This window comes from Camelina sativa, chromosome 18 (genome assembly GCF_030686135.1).
Source record: "Camelina sativa cultivar CO46 ecotype springtype chromosome 18, ASM3068613v1".
Classification (NCBI taxonomy): Eukaryota; Viridiplantae; Streptophyta; class Magnoliopsida; order Brassicales; family Brassicaceae; genus Camelina; species Camelina sativa.
In genome coordinates, this window is record NC_141897.1 from 2,404,974 (window position 1) to 2,423,696 (window position 18,723).

General features: G+C 37.1%; 2 protein-coding genes and 1 long non-coding RNA gene across 3 annotated transcripts; all 3 read left to right on the plus strand.

Annotated features, from left to right (window-relative positions):
- Positions 1-819: 819 nt before the first annotated feature.
- LOC147921398 (uncharacterized) lies at positions 820-4,549 on the plus strand. The gene is made up of 7 exons (XM_087497661.1): positions 820-881; positions 1,472-1,592; positions 1,681-1,731; positions 1,773-1,900; positions 1,965-2,679; positions 2,781-3,424; positions 3,994-4,549. Exons 1-7 carry the CDS (start codon positions 820-822, stop codon positions 4,547-4,549), a joined length of 2,277 nt encoding a protein of 758 aa, XP_087353787.1.
- Positions 4,550-6,125: 1,576 nt separating this feature from the next.
- Positions 6,126-7,269, plus strand: LOC147921399 (uncharacterized). The gene is made up of 3 exons (XM_087497662.1): positions 6,126-6,623; positions 6,759-7,010; positions 7,093-7,269. Exons 1-3 carry the CDS (start codon positions 6,126-6,128, stop codon positions 7,267-7,269), a joined length of 927 nt encoding a protein of 308 aa, XP_087353788.1.
- A 9,117-nt stretch (positions 7,270-16,386) lies between these two features.
- LOC147921400 (uncharacterized) lies at positions 16,387-16,953 on the plus strand. The gene is made up of 2 exons (XR_015589486.1): positions 16,387-16,472; positions 16,713-16,953. It is a non-coding gene; the product is annotated as an uncharacterized LOC147921400 (long non-coding RNA).
- The last annotated feature ends 1,770 nt before the right edge of the window (positions 16,954-18,723 follow it).

Below are 18,723 nucleotides of genomic sequence, written 5' to 3' on the forward strand. Positions count from 1 at the left end.
TTATTATTAAAAAAATTATATTAATTAACATAATTGATTATATATAGAACAATCCGCGCATGCGCTGGATATAACCTAGTTATCAATAAATTGGACCAATCTAAAGATTTACAACAACCTTTGGGAAGTCATAACCTAAATTGGGCCATCCCTATATTTTGTCACTATTAACAACTTGGCCCAAAACAAACGTTATCGTTTACTATATCCAAATCCAGTCCAAAAGACTCGTTTTCACATTGTCGCTAACTTGAGACAAGTGTTGAATGAAATTTTAATTTAATAAAGAAAATATTTATTATTGCATAAGATGTATCTAAATGAACGAAATATCGTTTACTCTAAGTCTTGTGGTTACTGGTTTGTGTTAATGTTATCACTAAAATTATAACCAATATGTGTATATTTACATGCATATTGTATATTTGTATGTTGTTGATAAAACCAATAAGGTCTAATTCCTTTAAACACAAAAGATAACATCGATGATGATTCAAATACCGTTTTCATATTTTCATGGTGATTCCGCTGTTAAATATTTTCAGTTTGCTATCTAATATTTTACGCTTTTGTAATTATCAAGTAGAAAGTCTATCTAGATCATCTAGATTGTTATTTTCTGAAATTGCATTTGTAAACACTTTTTTCGCTTTTGAAGAAAAAAGTTTTTTTCTTTGGATTGGTTTCTTAAAAGGTTTTATGATATATAGTCATGCAAAAATTATATCTAGCTCAAATGCTTGTTTTGGTCAGTTGTTTTGTAATCTGTATGAGGGTTTCCGTAAAACATATCAAAAGAACACTTTTCGATATAAAAACATGGGTGCAAGTAATGTATTAGGTATCTCAACTCTTATATTGATTGAAAAAATGTTGATCAGGTTTTGTATTTTTGGCTTAGAAATACAAGGATGATGTATAACAAATTGAATATATAGTATTAGTTGCAAAACTAGATCAGCCATACAAAGTGGCTGTTCTTATCATAAGGGCATCCAAAAATCTCTAGCTAACCTCTTCAAACGTGACATGCCCAAGTCTTAATGAAAAAGGAACTATATTATTTACATATCGCATTATTAGTTTCTGAAATAGAGGAAACTCAATGTATGCTTTTAAGATATAAAGGTTTTCTCTTACTAGTTCCACTCCTAAAGGGAAAAGAAAACTTTGAGAGAGAGCGGCGATGATATTAGCGATACTAGGGTTTTGATTCTTGGATGATTCTTGGGACTTCTCTGGTAGATAGATGGGGTTTCATTTGGTTTCTTGGGTTCTATTGGAAAGAGGGAGGGCTGTTTCGGGGATTTTTTCTTTTGGTGGATTTTGTTCAGATCGGATTTCAGGATTTTGGGTATCTTTGAGATGGTGATCTCTTAAGGATAGCACTTTGGCGAATCTCTGATTTTTGTATCTGTTTTGGAGATCTTCGGTGTATCTGGGTTTCCATGTTTTTTGGCTATTCGGACAGGGGATTGAGGTTTGATTTTAATAGATGTGATTCTGCTCCAGAGTTTTTTTGGCAAGTAGAATATTGGATGGGTGTCATCGCACCAGATCGGCGGAGGTTTATCAAAGGAGATTGGTTTTTGGTTAGGATCGGATCATCACTAATTGATTTTGATTCCCTACTTCGATTTTCTCTCTCGCAGCGACTGGGTTATAAATTGGTTTTGACAGGATTACGAGGACTACAACATTTTCTATGTGCTTCGTGCAATAGCTCTTTGGGTAATGCTTGTTTATTTTCGTTTGGTCTTGTTATGTCTCAGAGTGGCCTTATGGGGAAGGGTGTGGCTGGTTTGTCAGGGGAGGGTTCACTAACACAAAGGAAGATCAAGATCTCCTACTTTGATAACTTTTCTTTCATCGCGGGATACTCCAGGACGGTCATTGGGCGGTGTTTTAACCCACAAGTCCAAGATATGAAGTCTCTGCTGAACATGATGCCACAGATTTGGCAGGTGGGGGGGTCGAGTGGCGGGAGCTGACTTGGGTTCAGGGAAGTTCCAATTTGATTTTGATGAGAAAGGCGATATTGTGGAGGTTATGAAGATGGAGCCATTTCATTTCGATTCATGGATGGTTTCGTTGGTCCGATGGACCCCCGTGGTGGATCTGACTTACCCATCTTCTCTAAAGTTTTGGATTAGCGTATCGGATGTGCCCATTCAGTTCTGGGCAGAACCCACTTTCAGGGATATTGGGTCGGCTTTGGGGGTGGTAGAAACGGTGGATATTGATCGAGGGAGAGTGCAGGTGACCATTGATGGTCTCAAACCTCTTTGTTTTGAAACAGACATCAATTTTTTCAATGGCGAGGTGACCTATGTAAAGCTTCACTACGAGCATTTATATGGTTGGTGTAAACGTTGCTTCAGTCTATGCCATGATGAAAACAATTGTCCAAGTACTAAGTTTTCATCAACTGGTGGAGCCCGTGTTGGGTCTGTGGTTAGTAGCGGACATGGACATCTAATGAGTTACAAAGGGGCAGTGTTAGCGGATTCAAGAGGTGGAGCTGGTCCTAAAAAGGGACGATATCAGTCTTCATTTTATGGTCTTCCAAAAGCTAAGGCTGATCAAGTGGCGGGTCCTTCTTATCGCGTTAAGGGGAATTCCATGGGGAGTCTTTGCTGGTTTCTCATGGACGACAAGAGGTGGTTAGGGGACAGCCCCGTCAGCGTGCAGAACGGGTCAGGGATCCGGTGGTGGAGGAGGTGCGGTCACCGGGGATGCTGTCTCAACCACATAAGGTTGTCAGAAAATCTTTGTTTCAGGATGAGGGTGTTGTTGAGCGCTCATTGGGGTCTTCGGTTGTGGAAGGTGATGTTGCTGAGGAGGGTCAGATTATGGATGTTTTAGCAGGGTTGGTTGGTGATGATCAGGTTATCGTTTCTGAGAGTGTTGAGGGTGGTCCACATAAGCCTCAAGAGGAGGCACCCTTGGATTCTCCGATGGTCCCCACAGGGAAGTCCATTGTTGTTGGAGGATCCGTTGCTGTTGGTGGTGACTCCTTTCCTGATCAGGGTTTGGTATCACAGGTTTTGTCTGTTGATGCGGGGACTCAGGGTGGTGATGTGGAGTCTTTAGAGGTTCAGCGGGATCTTGTCGAGGTTGCTGGTGTGGAGGGTAGCACCGAAGGGACTGGTGGGGGGATGGAGGAGGACCCGGACACGTTTGACGACCTGGATGAGGATATCAGGGGTGATGAGGGTGATACAAGCGAGGTTGCTTTGGGGGACTCCAACTCGCAGGCTATGGAGTTGAGAGAAAGAAAGGGACGTGGTACGGTGCTCAGAGGTGTAAGTACGAAGAAGTGCAATTCACAGTTGTTGCTCTCTCCAAGGCGGAGACCTCCACATGGGCCGATGTTAGGCGAAAGTGGACCTGTTCCAAAGGCCCATGATGGGGTGAAGGGCGGGTTTGGTGGTGTCAAACCACCCAAACCAAAAAATTTTAAATGAATGTTCTAAGTTGGAATTGTCAAGGGCTTGGAAATAAGGCCTCTATAGGAAATCTTAGGGATCTCTGGAATAAACACAGGCCAGACTTTTTATTTTTAATGGAAACAAAACAGTCTTTTTCTTTTTTGGAAAAATTTGCAGGCCATTTTGGCTATAATAATTTAAAAACTGTGGAACCGGTTGGTTGCAGTGGTGGTTTAGCTTTATTTTATAATAAATATGCTTTTAATGTTTCAATTCTAAATGGAGTCCAATAGATTAATTGATATTGAAGCATGTTTCAAGGGTCGGGTTATTCATTTAACTTTTGTCTATGGTGATCCGGTTCCCAAAAACCGCGATTTGGTTTGGGAAAGGTTGTTACGGATAAGTGCTACTCGGTCTACCCCTTGGTTTATTATTGGGGATTTTAATGAATTAACTGGTAATCATGAAAAACGTGGAGGGAAGTTGCGTCACACATCTTCTTTTCTTGCCTTTAATGGGATGATAAGAAATTGTGGATTTTTGGAATTTCCTTTTTTAGCGGATTGTCTGTCCTGGAGAGGGTGCCTATACGGTGTAGGCTAGATCGAGCTTTAGGTAACGCGGATTGGCATGATTTATTTCCAGATACAGTGACGGAATATTTGCCAATGATCACGTCAGATCATAAGCCGGTTGTTGCTAGTGTGGGGGCGAAACGGCCGCGGGGGCGGCAGAGCTTTATGTTCGATCGTCGGTGGATTGGAAAAGTGGGTTTAATGGAGGCAATCTCGTCCGGTTGGATGAGCGACGGGGGCCAGGGATCACTAGAATTTGTGGATAAAATTGTGAATTATCGTCGGGCCATCTCCCGCTGGCGTAAAGCACGAGCCCCGTACAGCCGGGTTTTGATTGAGGATATTAAAAGGCAATTAGAGGAAGCCCAAGCAGATGATGCGTCACCTCCGGGTTTAATTTCGGAGTTACACACCCGGTTGCGGGATGCCTACCAGGATGAGGAGATACATTGGTATCAAAAGAGTAGAAATCGGTGGATGCGTGTGGGGGATAAAAATACAAAGTATTTTCAGGCACAAACTAAGCAGCGACAGGCCTGAAATCGGATTGTTGGGCTATATAACAAGAATGATGTTTGGTCTACGGAGGATGCAGATATCTGCAACACGACTGTGTCCTATTTTGAGTATTTGTTCACTACAATAAATCCGAAAATTTTTGAGGAGGCCTTACGGGAAGTCAACACGGTTATTACAGCAGCAGACAATGAGCGGTTGATATCCCCAGCCACAGAGGCAGAGGTTAAGCAAGCTCTATTTATGATGCACCGGGTCCGGATAGGATGACTGCTTTGTTTTTCCAGAAGGCATGGACAGTTGTTAAAGCAAATCTGGTTTCAATGGTAAATCAATTTCTAGTTGAGGGTGTTTTTGATAAGAGCTTAAATAGGACGCATATTTGCCTTATCCCTAAGGTGGCCAAACCGACACGGATGGCGGAGATGCGCCCCATTAGCTTGTGTAATGTGGGATATAAAGACCTCTCCAAAGTTTTGTGTCAACGTCTTAAGACGCTGTTACCTGGTCTAATCTCGGAAACGCAATCAGATTTTGTTCCAGGTCGGTTGATCTCGGACAATATCTTGATTGCTCAGGAGATGTTTCATGGTTTGAGGACAAATAATTCTTGTAAAGGGAATTTTATGGCCATTAAAACGGATATGAGTAAGGTGTATGATAGGGTTGAGTGGGGCTTTGTCGAGGCTTTGCTACAAAAGATGGGCTTTGCGGAATGATGGATTTCATGGCTCATGTTTTGTATTTCCTCGGTTGAGTATAGAGTTCTTCTTAATGGTCAATCAAATGGATTAATAGTCCCAGAGAGGGGTTTGAGACAAGGGGATCCGCTGTCACCGTATTTGTTTATCTTATGTACGGAGGTCCTCATAGCCAATATTAGGAAGGCAAAGGCGGATAAGCGGATCACGGGTATTAAGGTGGCGAATAAATGTCCCCCAATTACTCATTTGTTGTTTGCTGATGATAGTCTGTTTTTCTGCAAGGTTGATAAGGACCAATGTGGGGTGGTTTTATATATTTTACAGCAGTATGAGGCTATTTCGGGACAACAAATAAATTTTGCGAAATCTTTGATCCAGTTTGGACACACAGTGGATGAGCTGGCAAAGACGAAGATGCAGAGGGTCCTAGGGATAACCAATCTGGGGGGTATGGGTTCGTATCTGGGACTCCCATAGAGTTTGGGAGGATCGAAGACTAAGGTTTTCTCATTTGTTAGGGATCGGTTGCAAAGTCGAACGACTGGCTGGTCAGCCAAGTTACTCTCGAAAGGGGGTAAGGAGGTGATGATCAAGTCTGTTGCGACAGCGGTCCCGACCTTTGTGATGTCTTGTTTTCGTTTACAAAAAACCATCACATCAAAACTCACTAGCGCAGTGGCAAATATTTGGTGGAGCACAAATGGTCAGACAGGGGGTATGAATTGGATTGCTTGGGAGCAGCTGTGCGGTACTAAACAGTCGGGTGGTTTAGGTTTTAAGAGTGTTGATGATTTCAACACGGCTTTGCTGGCAAGCAATTATGGAGGTTGATAGAGTATACCGACTCTTTGTTTGTCAGGGTTTTTAAAAGTAGGTATTATCGGAACTCCGACCCTATGGATCCTATACGATCATACTCCCCCTCGTATGGGTGGAGGAGTATCGTCTCTGCTCGCTCTATGGTGAATAAAGGGCTTATTACAAGGGTTGGCTTAGGGGCCTCCATTTCAATATGGAATGATCCCTGGGTTCCGGCTCAATCCCCGAGACCAGCTTTAAGTAACGGTCCTTTTAAGGATCCAAATCTTCATTTATCACATTTCATTGATCGTCGCACGAAATCTTGGCGTAAGTACATGCTTGTTGCGCATTTTGATCCTGTGGATGTCCCTTTGATAGAGGCAATACCGCTAGGTAGTTCCTCGAAACCAGACTATTTTGGATGGCACTTTACAAAGACCGGAAAATATACAGTAAAATCTGGGTATGAGACAGAACGTTTGGCTGTACGAGGTACTTTCCAGGCTTTTGGGTTAGGCCCAGAGATTACTCCTCTTCTGGCCATGGTTTGGCAAGTTCAGTGTCCACCGAAATTAAAGCATTTCATGTGGCAGGTTTTGACGGGTTGTATTTCGGTCTCTGCTAACTTGAGACGTTGAGGGGTGAATTGTGAGATGGGTTGTACAAGGTGCGGGGCGGATGAGGAGGACATAAATCATGCCATCTTTCTGTGTTTACCGGCTCGTCAGGTCTGGACTTTAGCGTATGTACCGGTAGGGTCGATCCTCTTTCCGACGGAGTCTGTATACGCTAATGTCGATCATTTTTTGGGTTCTAAAAACCCGGGTTCACAGGTAGCGGCTTTTCCGTGGTTGATGTGGTATATCTGGAAAGCCCAGAATGCCTATGTTTTTGAAGGTCAGGATGAACGCCCTGATGAGGTTGCCCGAGTGGCACAAGGAGAGTCGGTAGCCTGGCAGGAGGCTCAGGCGGTGGTCGAGGTGGGGGAATCTCCCTCCCCTCCTATAGGTCCAATTTTTGGGGCTCGAGGAACTATTCCAACTTATCCTCCGGATTTTACAGGATATAGATGTTATGTTGACGGCTCTTGGAAGGCAACTGATGTTTTTGCAGGTGCAGGATGGTTTTGTACCACGTCACATGGATCACCGCCACTACACGGAGCTACTAATTTCTGCTGGAGTTTATCCCCGCTACATGCAGAGGTTGAATCCTTCATTTGGGCGATGTGGTGCATGATTGGACATGATTTCCGGGATGTGGTGTTTATTACGGACTGTTCAGACTTGATGAAGATGGTGTCTTCCCCTCATGAATGGCCAGCTTTTGCAACTTACCTTGATGACATTCGGATCGACAGGGAGGAGTTCTCTTCTTTTTCTTTGATTCATTTTTCGCGAACAGCAAATGTCCGAGCGGATTCTTTGGCACAACAAGCGCATGTATCTCCGTATCATGTTTTGTTTGTAAACAATTTCTCTCTAAATTGGCTCGTTTGAGCTAATTTTTTTGTTAGAAAAAAAAATAAAAGGTTTTCTCTTACTAATTATTTTGATAATCCATCCAACGCAGACCACATAACTTTTCTTCTTGTGCAAGATCAACTCTTCACTTGACGGCTGCTCTCGGTCGGTGAATCCTATATATTCGTTTGATGACCGCTTACTATTCTGAAAACTAAAAAAACTTGACGATTGCTTTTGTAAATTACCACAAAACATTATTCGTTTATTTTCTTTTTGTTTTGGATCTTTTGGTACTAAATATCACTTCTAAACAGCTCTAGTTCTATCACTCTTTACTACAAAGTATTTTATGATTTTATATAGAAAGATGAATAATGCATTCGGTTGATATATGTAATCTAATCCATTCTTTTAAGCATATACGTGTATACACTTTTATTTAGAATCGGGATATCATAATAATTTAAATGATTTAGAAATTTCTGTAGAAAATCATATTGTAACAAAAACAAAATTGCTATTCATAAACTTATTTAGTAATTTTATTGTTTTCAGAAATAGATATTATATTTGTTTATAAACTAAGTTCCATGTAATAAGGAATGACATGCTCGAGCATGGGGCGTAGGCTTTGGTTTGGGACCTTGGCGTATAGCAGTATAGGTTTCGGCAAGTCCTATTACAATACAAACATCTATATAAACACAAAATATGTCAATTCTATTGGTCTAATTTAACGAAAATTCCTTTTTTCACATCACTAAGATTGCAATCAAGTTCAAAAAAAGTCTTACACCTCTCAATTTTTTTTATTGGTTATTACTTAGTTATTATTAGGCAGCATCGTGTTAAAAACATTCAAGGTCACATAAAAGGAAAGACTTCACTTAATTTCAGCAACAAAAAATAAAGTTAGTGTCTTCACAACCATAACTCAACAAATATATAGTAAAATATTTCAAAAGTAAAATGACCAAATAAAAGATTGCCGACTCTTATTTTGACTACTTATTGCAGTGGAATCATTCGTACATGGTTTACAAAGCCACACATCACATGTGAAACTCTCTTAATTACTGGACGTCAATAATATATAATATTAAATTTCGAATTCAGCCAAATTAACTAATATTTGTTATAAAATCTAACATATTTGGATATATACACCAACTTACACACCAACGCAGAACGTAAAGATGTATCCATATATATTAATGGCAATAATCTTATATATCAGGCAAGAACTAATAAATTATTTTTTCAAGCTGTTGAAGGGTTGCTAGCTAGCGCAACCCAAGAAAACAAGAATAAAAGAATAATAAATTAGAGAGATACAAATATGATAAGATAAGGACAATTGAGTATGGTCGAATGAAATCTCTTGTACTCCAAGAATAACGTGCAAACTAATATTAAAAAGAGAAAACTCTTTACCCATAGATTTTTCGAAGTTCAAAAAACCTTATTTGCACATTATCTTTTTCTTAAGTTTACAATTTTAAGCAGATTAATCAACTATAGCAGCACCAAAACATATAGGTGACGATTATAAATATAATTTGTTCACGTTTATATATTTTAAAAAGATGATTTTAGGTTTTTCTATACCAATATATTAGTTATGAAGTTCTCACTTTTGCATGTCTTTACAATTAAAAAGTAATTGAAATTAAAAAAAAAAAACTTGATTAATAGTAATGCAATGAAAACTTAATTTAATTTAGTTTTTTTATATAATAATTATTCGGTTATTTTGCTAGTTCAACAAACAATCTAGTTTTAGCTAGTGGTTTATTATAGTATGGTAGATGTGTTGTTATCCAACAAAATCCATACATCATACATGCATGCATGCTGACATTTGAAAAATTAATATACATACAAGTAAACATTGGCAAGTATTAAGGTGTTCACTATTCACAACATTCAATTACGGTTAAACACTGAGAGGTTAAAAGCACAACTTGTACATTTATATTCTCTGCCGGAAAAAATAATCTGAAATATTCTCTGACTGAGGATTAGCTGTCGGCTAACTCTAGTTCTTGTTATATCTTATTCTCACCTCCTAAAATGCAACAAGATAATATATAAAGAAGAAAATTATATTTTTCCACTAGAAAATTTAGAATTCTGTTATGAGAGTTGTCATTTGCAAACAAAAACGGCCAGAAGAGATTTCCCCAAGAAAACAGAAGCCATATGATGAAACTCAATCTGCCAATCAAGTCCCTAGCTACTTTTTCGCACCCAATAGGCCAATTGTAATACGTCGATACCCTCAATTATAATTATTTTTTTTTCTATTTTTTTCTTATTCTTTTTTTCTCAATTTATTCGACCAAATTGGAACTTGCAATATTCTTTTTACTTTAATCTACTCTGAAATACATATATATCACAACTAAAATTGGAAATATATACTTTGTGTAACTGATAGTTTGATGTTTTAAAAGACTTTTAGTCCCTAAAAGATTAATTATGTAAATATTTTTAACAATTATCCTATTATATTAATTGAGAAGTATATTTATAAAAATAACATTAAAGTGTAAACACTTACATTAGAATGCCAATAGGAAATAGTAAAAGAAAAAGATAGGATCATTAAGGATAATTAAGACAATTTAACTAGGATAGACAAAAAAAAATTAGTGTATTAAAAATAAGATAATTAGAAAATTTCATTTGGTTAAACAACTAAGATTTCTACATATATTATCCGATTTTATACAGATATTTTCGGCAATAATATTTGAACAAATAATCTGATTGTAAGTATGCTCGATGAATTGCTAATAATGAATAATAAAAAGAATTATTTCAAATAAAATGTTAGCCGACGATTTAACATGGGTTAGTACCTAGTTATGAGTAATAATAATCAACGTAATGTGGCAAAGATACTGTAACATTCCAATGACTATATATATTTTATTTTATTTTGTTAATTTTTCACTTGAGAAAAAGTATATTTTAAAAAAATATTTTAGTTTTTTTTACCAGAAAAATGAATCATCACACATAAATGAGATGATCATAAATGAAGAGAAATAAACAATCAGAAAAATAAAAAATAAATTAATCATAGAATTTTCTATCTTAATCTGTATGAATAATCCTAATCATTAAATTATAAGAGACATATGGAGTATTAAGACAGACAAGTAAAATGGTATAGTTTAATACTTTACAAGAAGGAAATCTTAAAATAAATATAACATCATTATTATCTTTGGCAGTGTATCTTACCGTCTTGCGTATCTGTAAGTCTTATTTCTTTAACATTTTGTAATCCTACCAACTTTTAACCTTGTGAAGCTTTTTGAAACCCAACCTGGAAGAATCCCTCCCTACTAAACTGTAGAACACCTAAGAATTCCTCTCCCCCACCTGTTTTACTCCGCTCCGCTCTATGGATAAGAGAATCCCATACCATCATAAAGGAAAAGGTCTTGAAAGAGATTACTCTTGACCCCCAGAAAGCGAATCCGAGCTTTTGAACTTGATACGTCTGAACTGATTCAAGCAAACTCCTTAACCCTTATTGGACGCCTCACAAACCCTTCGGTCGAATGACTATGGTCTTTATTCCTTTTTCTCTCCAACAGATGGAACCTTAGAGAATAAGCCACTGGAGCATATCTAAGCAGAGGATGTTTTTAGTTTAGTTTCGAGTTTGAAGAAGATATGCAAAAAGTGCAGGATAACAGGTCATACCATTATGACCAATGGATGGTCATCATGCAGAAGTAGGAGCCCATTATCTATGACTCCTTCCCATCCATGATTTCTTTCTGGATAGAGCTCCAAGGTCTCCCCAAGCATTACTGGCAACTTGACATGTTAAAAAAAGTGGTAAGAAACTTGGAGAGTACCTAGATATAAAAACAATTGGTAAGAAACTTGGTGGTCTCCTCCAGACCAAGAAGACCACCACTAGAGAGAGAATCGTCAAATCCAGATCCCCAAACTCCTCCTCCTCCTCCTCTAAGTCTGCTACCTATCCTACCAGTCAATGTGGGATCTCTCCCACCTGTTATAACTACAAAAGACCAATTACTAGGTGAGCTAAGAGAAGTAACCGTCCATTATTGTTTTGTTGTCGACCCAACTAAGAGTGCAGCCAGACGACAAAGAGTTATCCAAGGTGAAGCTAGAAACGTTATGAGTACTACGGCTGAGAGAATCATCGCCTCTGCGGTATCCTTTGTCCAAACTGCTTCCCCACCAAATTGTTCCCCATGGGATCTAGCCTCAGAGTTAGGGAAAAAGCCACCTCAAGAGGATCCTTCACAACCAAAAGGAACTGAATTTATCACCAAAATAGGAAGGGGAAGACCTAATGGATTCAAGAGCCAAAAGAGTAACCTCGTATAGAACTCCCCAAAGATGTTAATGGCGCAAAGCATAACCAAAAGCAACCTACCTCAAAAGCCGGAACAAGTAAAGGCAGAGCCCTAAGTGATCCATCCTCTCACCTAGGGGAGGTTTCCGCATCAAACCCTGCAAAATCAAAGAGCCAAAACTCGTCAAACCCTAAGATCACTATAATACCGTCCTCGAAGAAAAGATGGCTGGATTTTCAGAATCCACTAACCACTCTTTCTAAGGTTTGTGCTGGAAATGTTGTGGATTGGAGAACCCCATGACAGTCCAGAGGCTGAAGAACATAAATAAGAAAGTATGTCCTGACCTTGTTTTACTCAAGGAGACAAAAAACCAGTCGGATAGCGTCCTCCAATCACTCAAATGGTTAGATTATCCCTCTCATCGCCTGGTTCCCCCCTCTCTCCAGGGGAGGGTGGCTTAACGCTTTTCTGGAAACAAAATATTGAGGTTGAGATACTAAGCTCTTGCCAAAGTATTATAGATACCAAAATAAAAACCAAAAGGAAGGTATTTTTACTCATCATTTGGGTATGGTGAACCTAATAGATCCAAAAGGGTTGTGGTGTGGGAAAAGTTTACAGCACAAATGGATTCTAGATCGACGCCTTGGTTTCTCACATGAGACTTTAATGATTTTATCAATAGTACTGAGAAATCCAGAGGCCCTTCCAGACCAGAAGGATATTTCTCTAACTTGAGATCCCTCATGTCCACCTGTGACTTGTATGATCTTCAACATAGAGGAAATTTTTTATCATGGAGAGGAAAGAGATATAAATATCTGGTCAGATGCAGACTAGACAGGACTATGGCAAATAGTGAATGGACTATTGCTTACCCTTCAGAATGTAGCGAGTACCTACGGTTTGAAGGTTCTGATCACCGCCCCCTAGTATCCTCCTATGATCCTGTTAAAAAGAAAAAAAAGGAGGCTTGTTTAGATATGACAAGCGGCTAAGACATAATCGAGAGATCAAAAAGATTATCATAAAAGCTTGGACCTATTGTCCCAATGTTGATGTGGAGAAACTTCAAGCTTGTCGCTCTGCTATCATTTCCTAGACCAGAGAACAACAAAACAATAGTCAGAGATGCATTAACGACCTGAGGGATCAACTTGAGGAAGCTATGACAGATAATACTTGCTCGCAAGAAGATATTGATTCCTTGAATCAGAGACTATTGGGCACATATCAAAAAGAAGAGGAGTTCTGGAGGCAGAGAAGCCAACAACTTTGGCTGGCACTTGGCGATAAGAATACATGATACTTCCATGCTGCTACAAAAGGAAGAAGATCCATAAAAAACATATATGTGTTAGAACCAAAACCAGGAAGAGTTGTCTATGAGGAAAATGAGATTGTGGCTACAATTGCAAGCTATTACCAAGATATGTTCACCTTAATTGATGGCTCCAAGCTCGATATAGTACATGAGGCATTACACCATGTGTGACTGTAGAAATGAATGAAGCTTTAATCAAAATACCGTCTCAGGATGAGATCGAACAAGCGTGTTTTGCAATTCACACTAACAAAGCCCTTGGCCCTGATAGGTTCTCTGCGAGTTTTTTTCCAAAATAGTTGGGACACAATGGGAGATAAGGTGATCTCAGAAGTCCAATCTTTCTTCAGTATTGGTACCTTGCCCTTAAAAATCAGTCACACCCATGTTAGATTGATCTCAAAGATAACAAGCCTTACAAGAGTTTCTGACTACAGACCTATAGCGCTATGCTCATTTATTATAAAATTATTGCCACGCTGCTATTAAAGAGACTACAACCGATATTGCAAACATGTATTTCCTAAAATCAATCAACCTTTGTTCCTGGTAGAGCGATCACAGATAACATTATGATCAAACATGAAACCCTGCATTACCTGAAAACGTCTGATGCTAGAGAGAGGTGCTTCATGGCAGTACAAATTGACATGTGTAAGACATACGACATGCTAGAATGAGATTTTATAAGGGCAACCCTGGATAGATTGGTTTTCCACCAGCAGTGGATCACTTGGATCATGCAATGTATTACTACGGCCTCCTACTCTTACCTTCTGAATGACCAGGCAAGAGGGCTAGTTAAACCGCAAAGAGGCATCAGATAAAGCGACCCCCTCTCGCCTTACATCTTTATTATTTGCAGTGAGGTCCTGCCAGGATTATGCAAAAAAAACTCAAACTACAGGAAAGTTAACAAGAATTAGGGTAGCAAAAGGAAGTCCACGAGTGAATCACCTTCTATTTGCAGACGACACCATGTTCTTCTGCAAATCTGATTAGAGCAGTTGCAGCCAGTTAAAGCAAATCCTGCAAAAATATGAGGTAGATTCGGGTTAAAAGATTAATCAAGATAAGTCCTCTATCACTTTCTCTGTCAAAACAAGAAATAAAACAAGAGAAATAGTCAAAAAAAGAGCTAGGTATCTGCAAGGTATGAGAACAAGGAAAATATCTTGGTTTACCTAAGCTCTTTGGTAGGAAGAAAAAAGACCTTTTTAGTTTAATAGTTGACAGAATTAAGCAGCGAGCTTTAAGATGGTCCTCAAGATTCTTGTCCTCGGTTGGGACGATAAACTGAACAAAAGAAAAATGTGTTGGATCTCTTGGGACAAAATGACCAAATCGTTAAAAGAAGGGGGATTGGGTTTCAGGTATATCCAAACCTTCAACGACGCCTTGCTAGCAGAGATTAGCTGGAGCATACTCTCCCATCCATCCTGCCTCATTACAAAGATCCTCATGGGCAAATACTGTAACTCATCCTCCTTTCTTGAGTGTAACGTTCCAAACAATGCATCACCTGGATGGAAAAACATTTACATTGGAAGAGATTTACTTAAGACCAATCTTGGGAAAGTAATTGGCAACGAGGAGTTAATACCTATTTGGAGACTACCTTGGTTGTTTCTGACAAAGCCTATTACATCATATTGTCCACCAACTGAAGTAAACAAATCTTTCACTGTGTCTGACCTCAAATTACCAGATTCCCGGGAATAGAATTTGCCACTCATCCAACAAACATTTCCACATCATGAAGATGACATCATAAAGTTGAGACCAAGCAAACAAGGTGGTTCAGATTCATGGGCATGGCTTCCAACAACAGATGGGATATATTCTGCGAAATTTGGAATTTATGAAGCACTTAAAGCTAAATCTTTTGATCCCAAGATGAAGTCAACCGATCCACAAACCAGAAGTGATGACTCGTTTAATTGGAAAGCCAATATTTGGAATCTCAGCAGCTCAGCTAAAACGAAGCTTTTCATATGGAAAGCAGACCAACATACATTACCGGTAGACAAGAACCTGATGACCAGGCAGATCAATGAGAATGTCAATTGCCCACAATGTGGAGAAACCAAAACTGAGGTAAACATCTTTTTCCAATGCCCCTTTGACTCACTAATCTCGAAATTGGCTCCTTTGAAGGAATCAATGCACCCTGAAACAATCCAATCCATGGAGAAAGGCATAAGCACCATAGTTAAACTCACGTGTCTCCCACCTACGAGAATCGGAAAAGGACCTTTATCCTCTTGGATCTTTTGGACAATTTGGACAACTCAAAACCGATTGGTCTTCAATAAAGAACAAACTCAGACAGAAGAAGCCCTACTTTTAGCCATCTATAGATCTAAGGAGTGGCATGAAGCGCAATCGACACAACCTCTGACCAAACCTATCCCACAACCTCCAAGATCTGTGCCACACCAAACCTTGTATCAGAAATGCTATACGGACTCTGCTTGGAAAGAGAATGAGAAAGCGGGTTATGGATGGGTCATCAAGGATCCTCGAATGCTTCCCATGTCGAATCAACGTTGATGACGAAATTTTTAGCAACTCTCACAGCTTTGGGAGTTGCAATTGAATCGAGCTTCACTCGACTCCACTTCGCTTCTGACTCACAACTGTTAGTCAAACCTCTAAATCGGAAGATCCTTCTGATAGTTTCTTATGATCACTATTAAAAAAAAAAAGAGGTAGTTTCTTGTTTTCATGAAGTTATTATAGATTATTTCTATTATAGCATTAATCGAATAATGTACTACTCCCTCTGTTTCATAATAAGTTTTAAAACACAAGTTAAGAAAATTTAAAAGGTATTTTATTAAAAGGTGCATGGAGCTCTATAAGGATGACACATCAGGGGTGTATTGAAACCATGATTTTAGAGGATTTTATGGGATTATAGGAGGGGGTATTGAACCTAACATTTTAAAGAATTTTATAGTATTCTTAAAATTCTGTGTTATTCAATTGAGAATTTTAAAAAATCTTAGAAATCCTATGTTATTCAACAAAGATTTATATAAAATCCTTTAAAATAATTCAGAATCTCTTGTTATTCAATCAATAGTTTATAAAACCAACTTTAAATCTCTTGTTATTCAAAATTTCACAACTTTCTTTTAGAATGTTACTTTTAATGATTTTAAGAGACTTTTTTTGCTTTTTAGTTAAAAAACACTCCTCTCAAAATCATATTCTTTGAGATAGAGTTTTAAAGGATTTCATTAAAAAACAAAACAAAAAAAACACAGGCATAAAACCACCACTATCTCTTGTTCGGTAAGCTTTCTCCGCAGATCAACTCTGGCAACTCTAATCTCCGTAGATCAACTCTTTGTTTCATATTTTTTTCTCACGTTCAAGTTCTCTCTCTCTCTCTCTCTCTAAGTTGACGTGTTCCTTCTTCTCCTCATGTGTCCTTCACCTTCTTCTTTTTCCTTTTGCTCATCTTCTTCGCTTAGTTTCTTTCTCTGTTCTTCTTCTCACTGAAAGTTTTTTTTTCTTTCTTGCATGATATAGGCTATGTGGTGGTGTGATGGTGTCTCGACAAGTTAACGACTTCTTCTCCTACAACTTCACAAAATAAGCGACAGATTTTCTTTCTTGAAAAAATCTTGGGTTCACCCTAGGGGTGAATAAGAGTGATTCACCCCTCTTAATTAACCAATCAAAATATAACAAACTGCCTTGTCATATCATATTTATAAAATAAATCAAAATTAAAATTAAAAAAAAAAAAAGACAAAACAAGTTAAAAAAACCAATTATGTGGATTTTTTATTAAGGAAATTATGTTGGTTTAGGTTTATAAAATAATGATTAGAGTTTAGATTTTACAATTAAACGAAATCATATGTCGGTTTGGATTTACAAAAAAGTGGTTAGGGTTTAGTTTTTACAATTAAACAAAATTATATGTCGTTTTGGGTTTACAAAAGAATGGGTAGAGTTTAGGGTTTTGATTTTACAATTAAATGAAATTATATGTCGGTTTGGGTTTACAAAAAAGTGGTTAGAGTTTAGGTTTAGATTTTACAATTAAACGAAATTATTTGTCGGTTTGAGTTTACGAAAGAGTGGTTAGGGTTTAGATTTTAAAATTAAGCAAAATTATATGTCGGTTTGGGTTTACAAAATAGTGGTTCGGGTTTAGATTTTAAAATTAAGAAAAATTATATGTCGGTTTGGGTTTATAAAATAGTGGTTAGGGTTTATATTTTACAATTAAAGAAAATTATATTTTAATTTGGGTTTATAAAAAGAGTGATTTGGGTTTAGATGTTACAATTCAAAACTATAATATAATGTTTAGAATTAATAATTTTAAAATTAATTGATATACAGAATTTGTTTCCTTAATCAATTATTTGTTTCCTTAACTAAAAGGGGGTGAATAAGAAGGATTCACCCCCTAGGGTTAATCCAAGAATTATCCTTCTTTCTTTCTTTTGTGTTGTAAAATATTTTAAAATCACACAAAGTTCACTAGTAAAATATCATAGAATCTCATAGAATCACATTTCATTTTCTAAAAAGAAAAATAAAAAAAAAATTAAAACACAATCAAATCTCCTAAAAATCTCTGAAATCTTTCAAAATTCTGAAATATTAAAATCTTACCAAATCCTTTAAAATGTCAACTTCAATACCCCTCTAAGATTTTGAGAGATTTAATGAAAGTTTTAAGGATATTTAGTGGAATTGGGAGATAAGTTGGATTTCTAGTGTAAAAAAATATCCAAAATCTCCCAAAATCGTTGTTATGGGGTTTTAAAGAAATATAAAGTTATGTTTTCAATAATAGTTGATTTCATATGATTTTTAAAAATTGTTGTTTGAACAACTAGAGATTTTAAGTGATTTTGATTGATTTTATAAAAATCTCATTTTTAATAACAAGAGATTTGGAAAGAGGTTTTTAAATTCCAAGTTGAATAACATGTGATTTTAAACAAAATTCAAAATCTTCCAAAATCATGTTTTGAATACACCCTCATCATTTTTTTCTGGAGAATGCTTCTCTATTAATATATGGGATATATTATCTTGGGTATTGCAAATCTTTATAAGGTATGTTATATAATTTTAAAGGTTTATAAAATTTTATCATACTATATTAATTGGGAAGTACAAATATGAAACTAACCTTAAAATGTGTAAAAAATTATATTCAATTGCCATTAGAAAAACTTAATTAAGATTAATTAATTAATTAAATATAATTAATTAAAAACGAAAATTGTGGACACATAAAATAAAATAAATTGTAGAAAAGTAAAAAAAAAAATAACTATTAGAATCAAAACTAATTTGTACTTACAAAAAAAAATTAACAGGTAAGATTATAAAAATCTAATCTAATAAAATCTAAAGTTCATTACATGCAAATTTTTTATTGACAGATTTTCAATAAACATTTTTAAAATACAAATTTTTAATCACAAATCTTTATAAATAACATAATAACAAAATAAATTATTAAAAATTTTCATCAAACAAAAAAATCAGCCCGCGGAAAACCGCGGGTTAG

Excerpts from the sequence above, each read along its gene's own strand:
- LOC147921398 (XM_087497661.1), top strand. The coding sequence starts at position 820 with ATGGGTGCAAGTAATGTATTAGGTATCTCAACTCTTATATTGATTGAA. Across the intron at positions 2,680-2,780 it reads GGTGGTTAGGGGACAGCCCC|GATGAGGGTGTTGTTGAGCG; the intron begins GTCAGCGTGCAG and ends TCTTTGTTTCAG. Across the intron at positions 3,425-3,993 it reads CATGATGGGGTGAAGGGCGG|CGGATTGTCTGTCCTGGAGA; the intron begins GTTTGGTGGTGT and ends TTCCTTTTTTAG.
- LOC147921399 (XM_087497662.1), top strand. The coding sequence starts at position 6,126 with ATGGATCCTATACGATCATACTCCCCCTCGTATGGGTGGAGGAGTATC. Across the intron at positions 6,624-6,758 it reads TAAAGCATTTCATGTGGCAG|GTCTGGACTTTAGCGTATGT; the intron begins GTTTTGACGGGT and ends CCGGCTCGTCAG. Across the intron at positions 7,011-7,092 it reads AGGCTCAGGCGGTGGTCGAG|GATATAGATGTTATGTTGAC; the intron begins GTGGGGGAATCT and ends CGGATTTTACAG.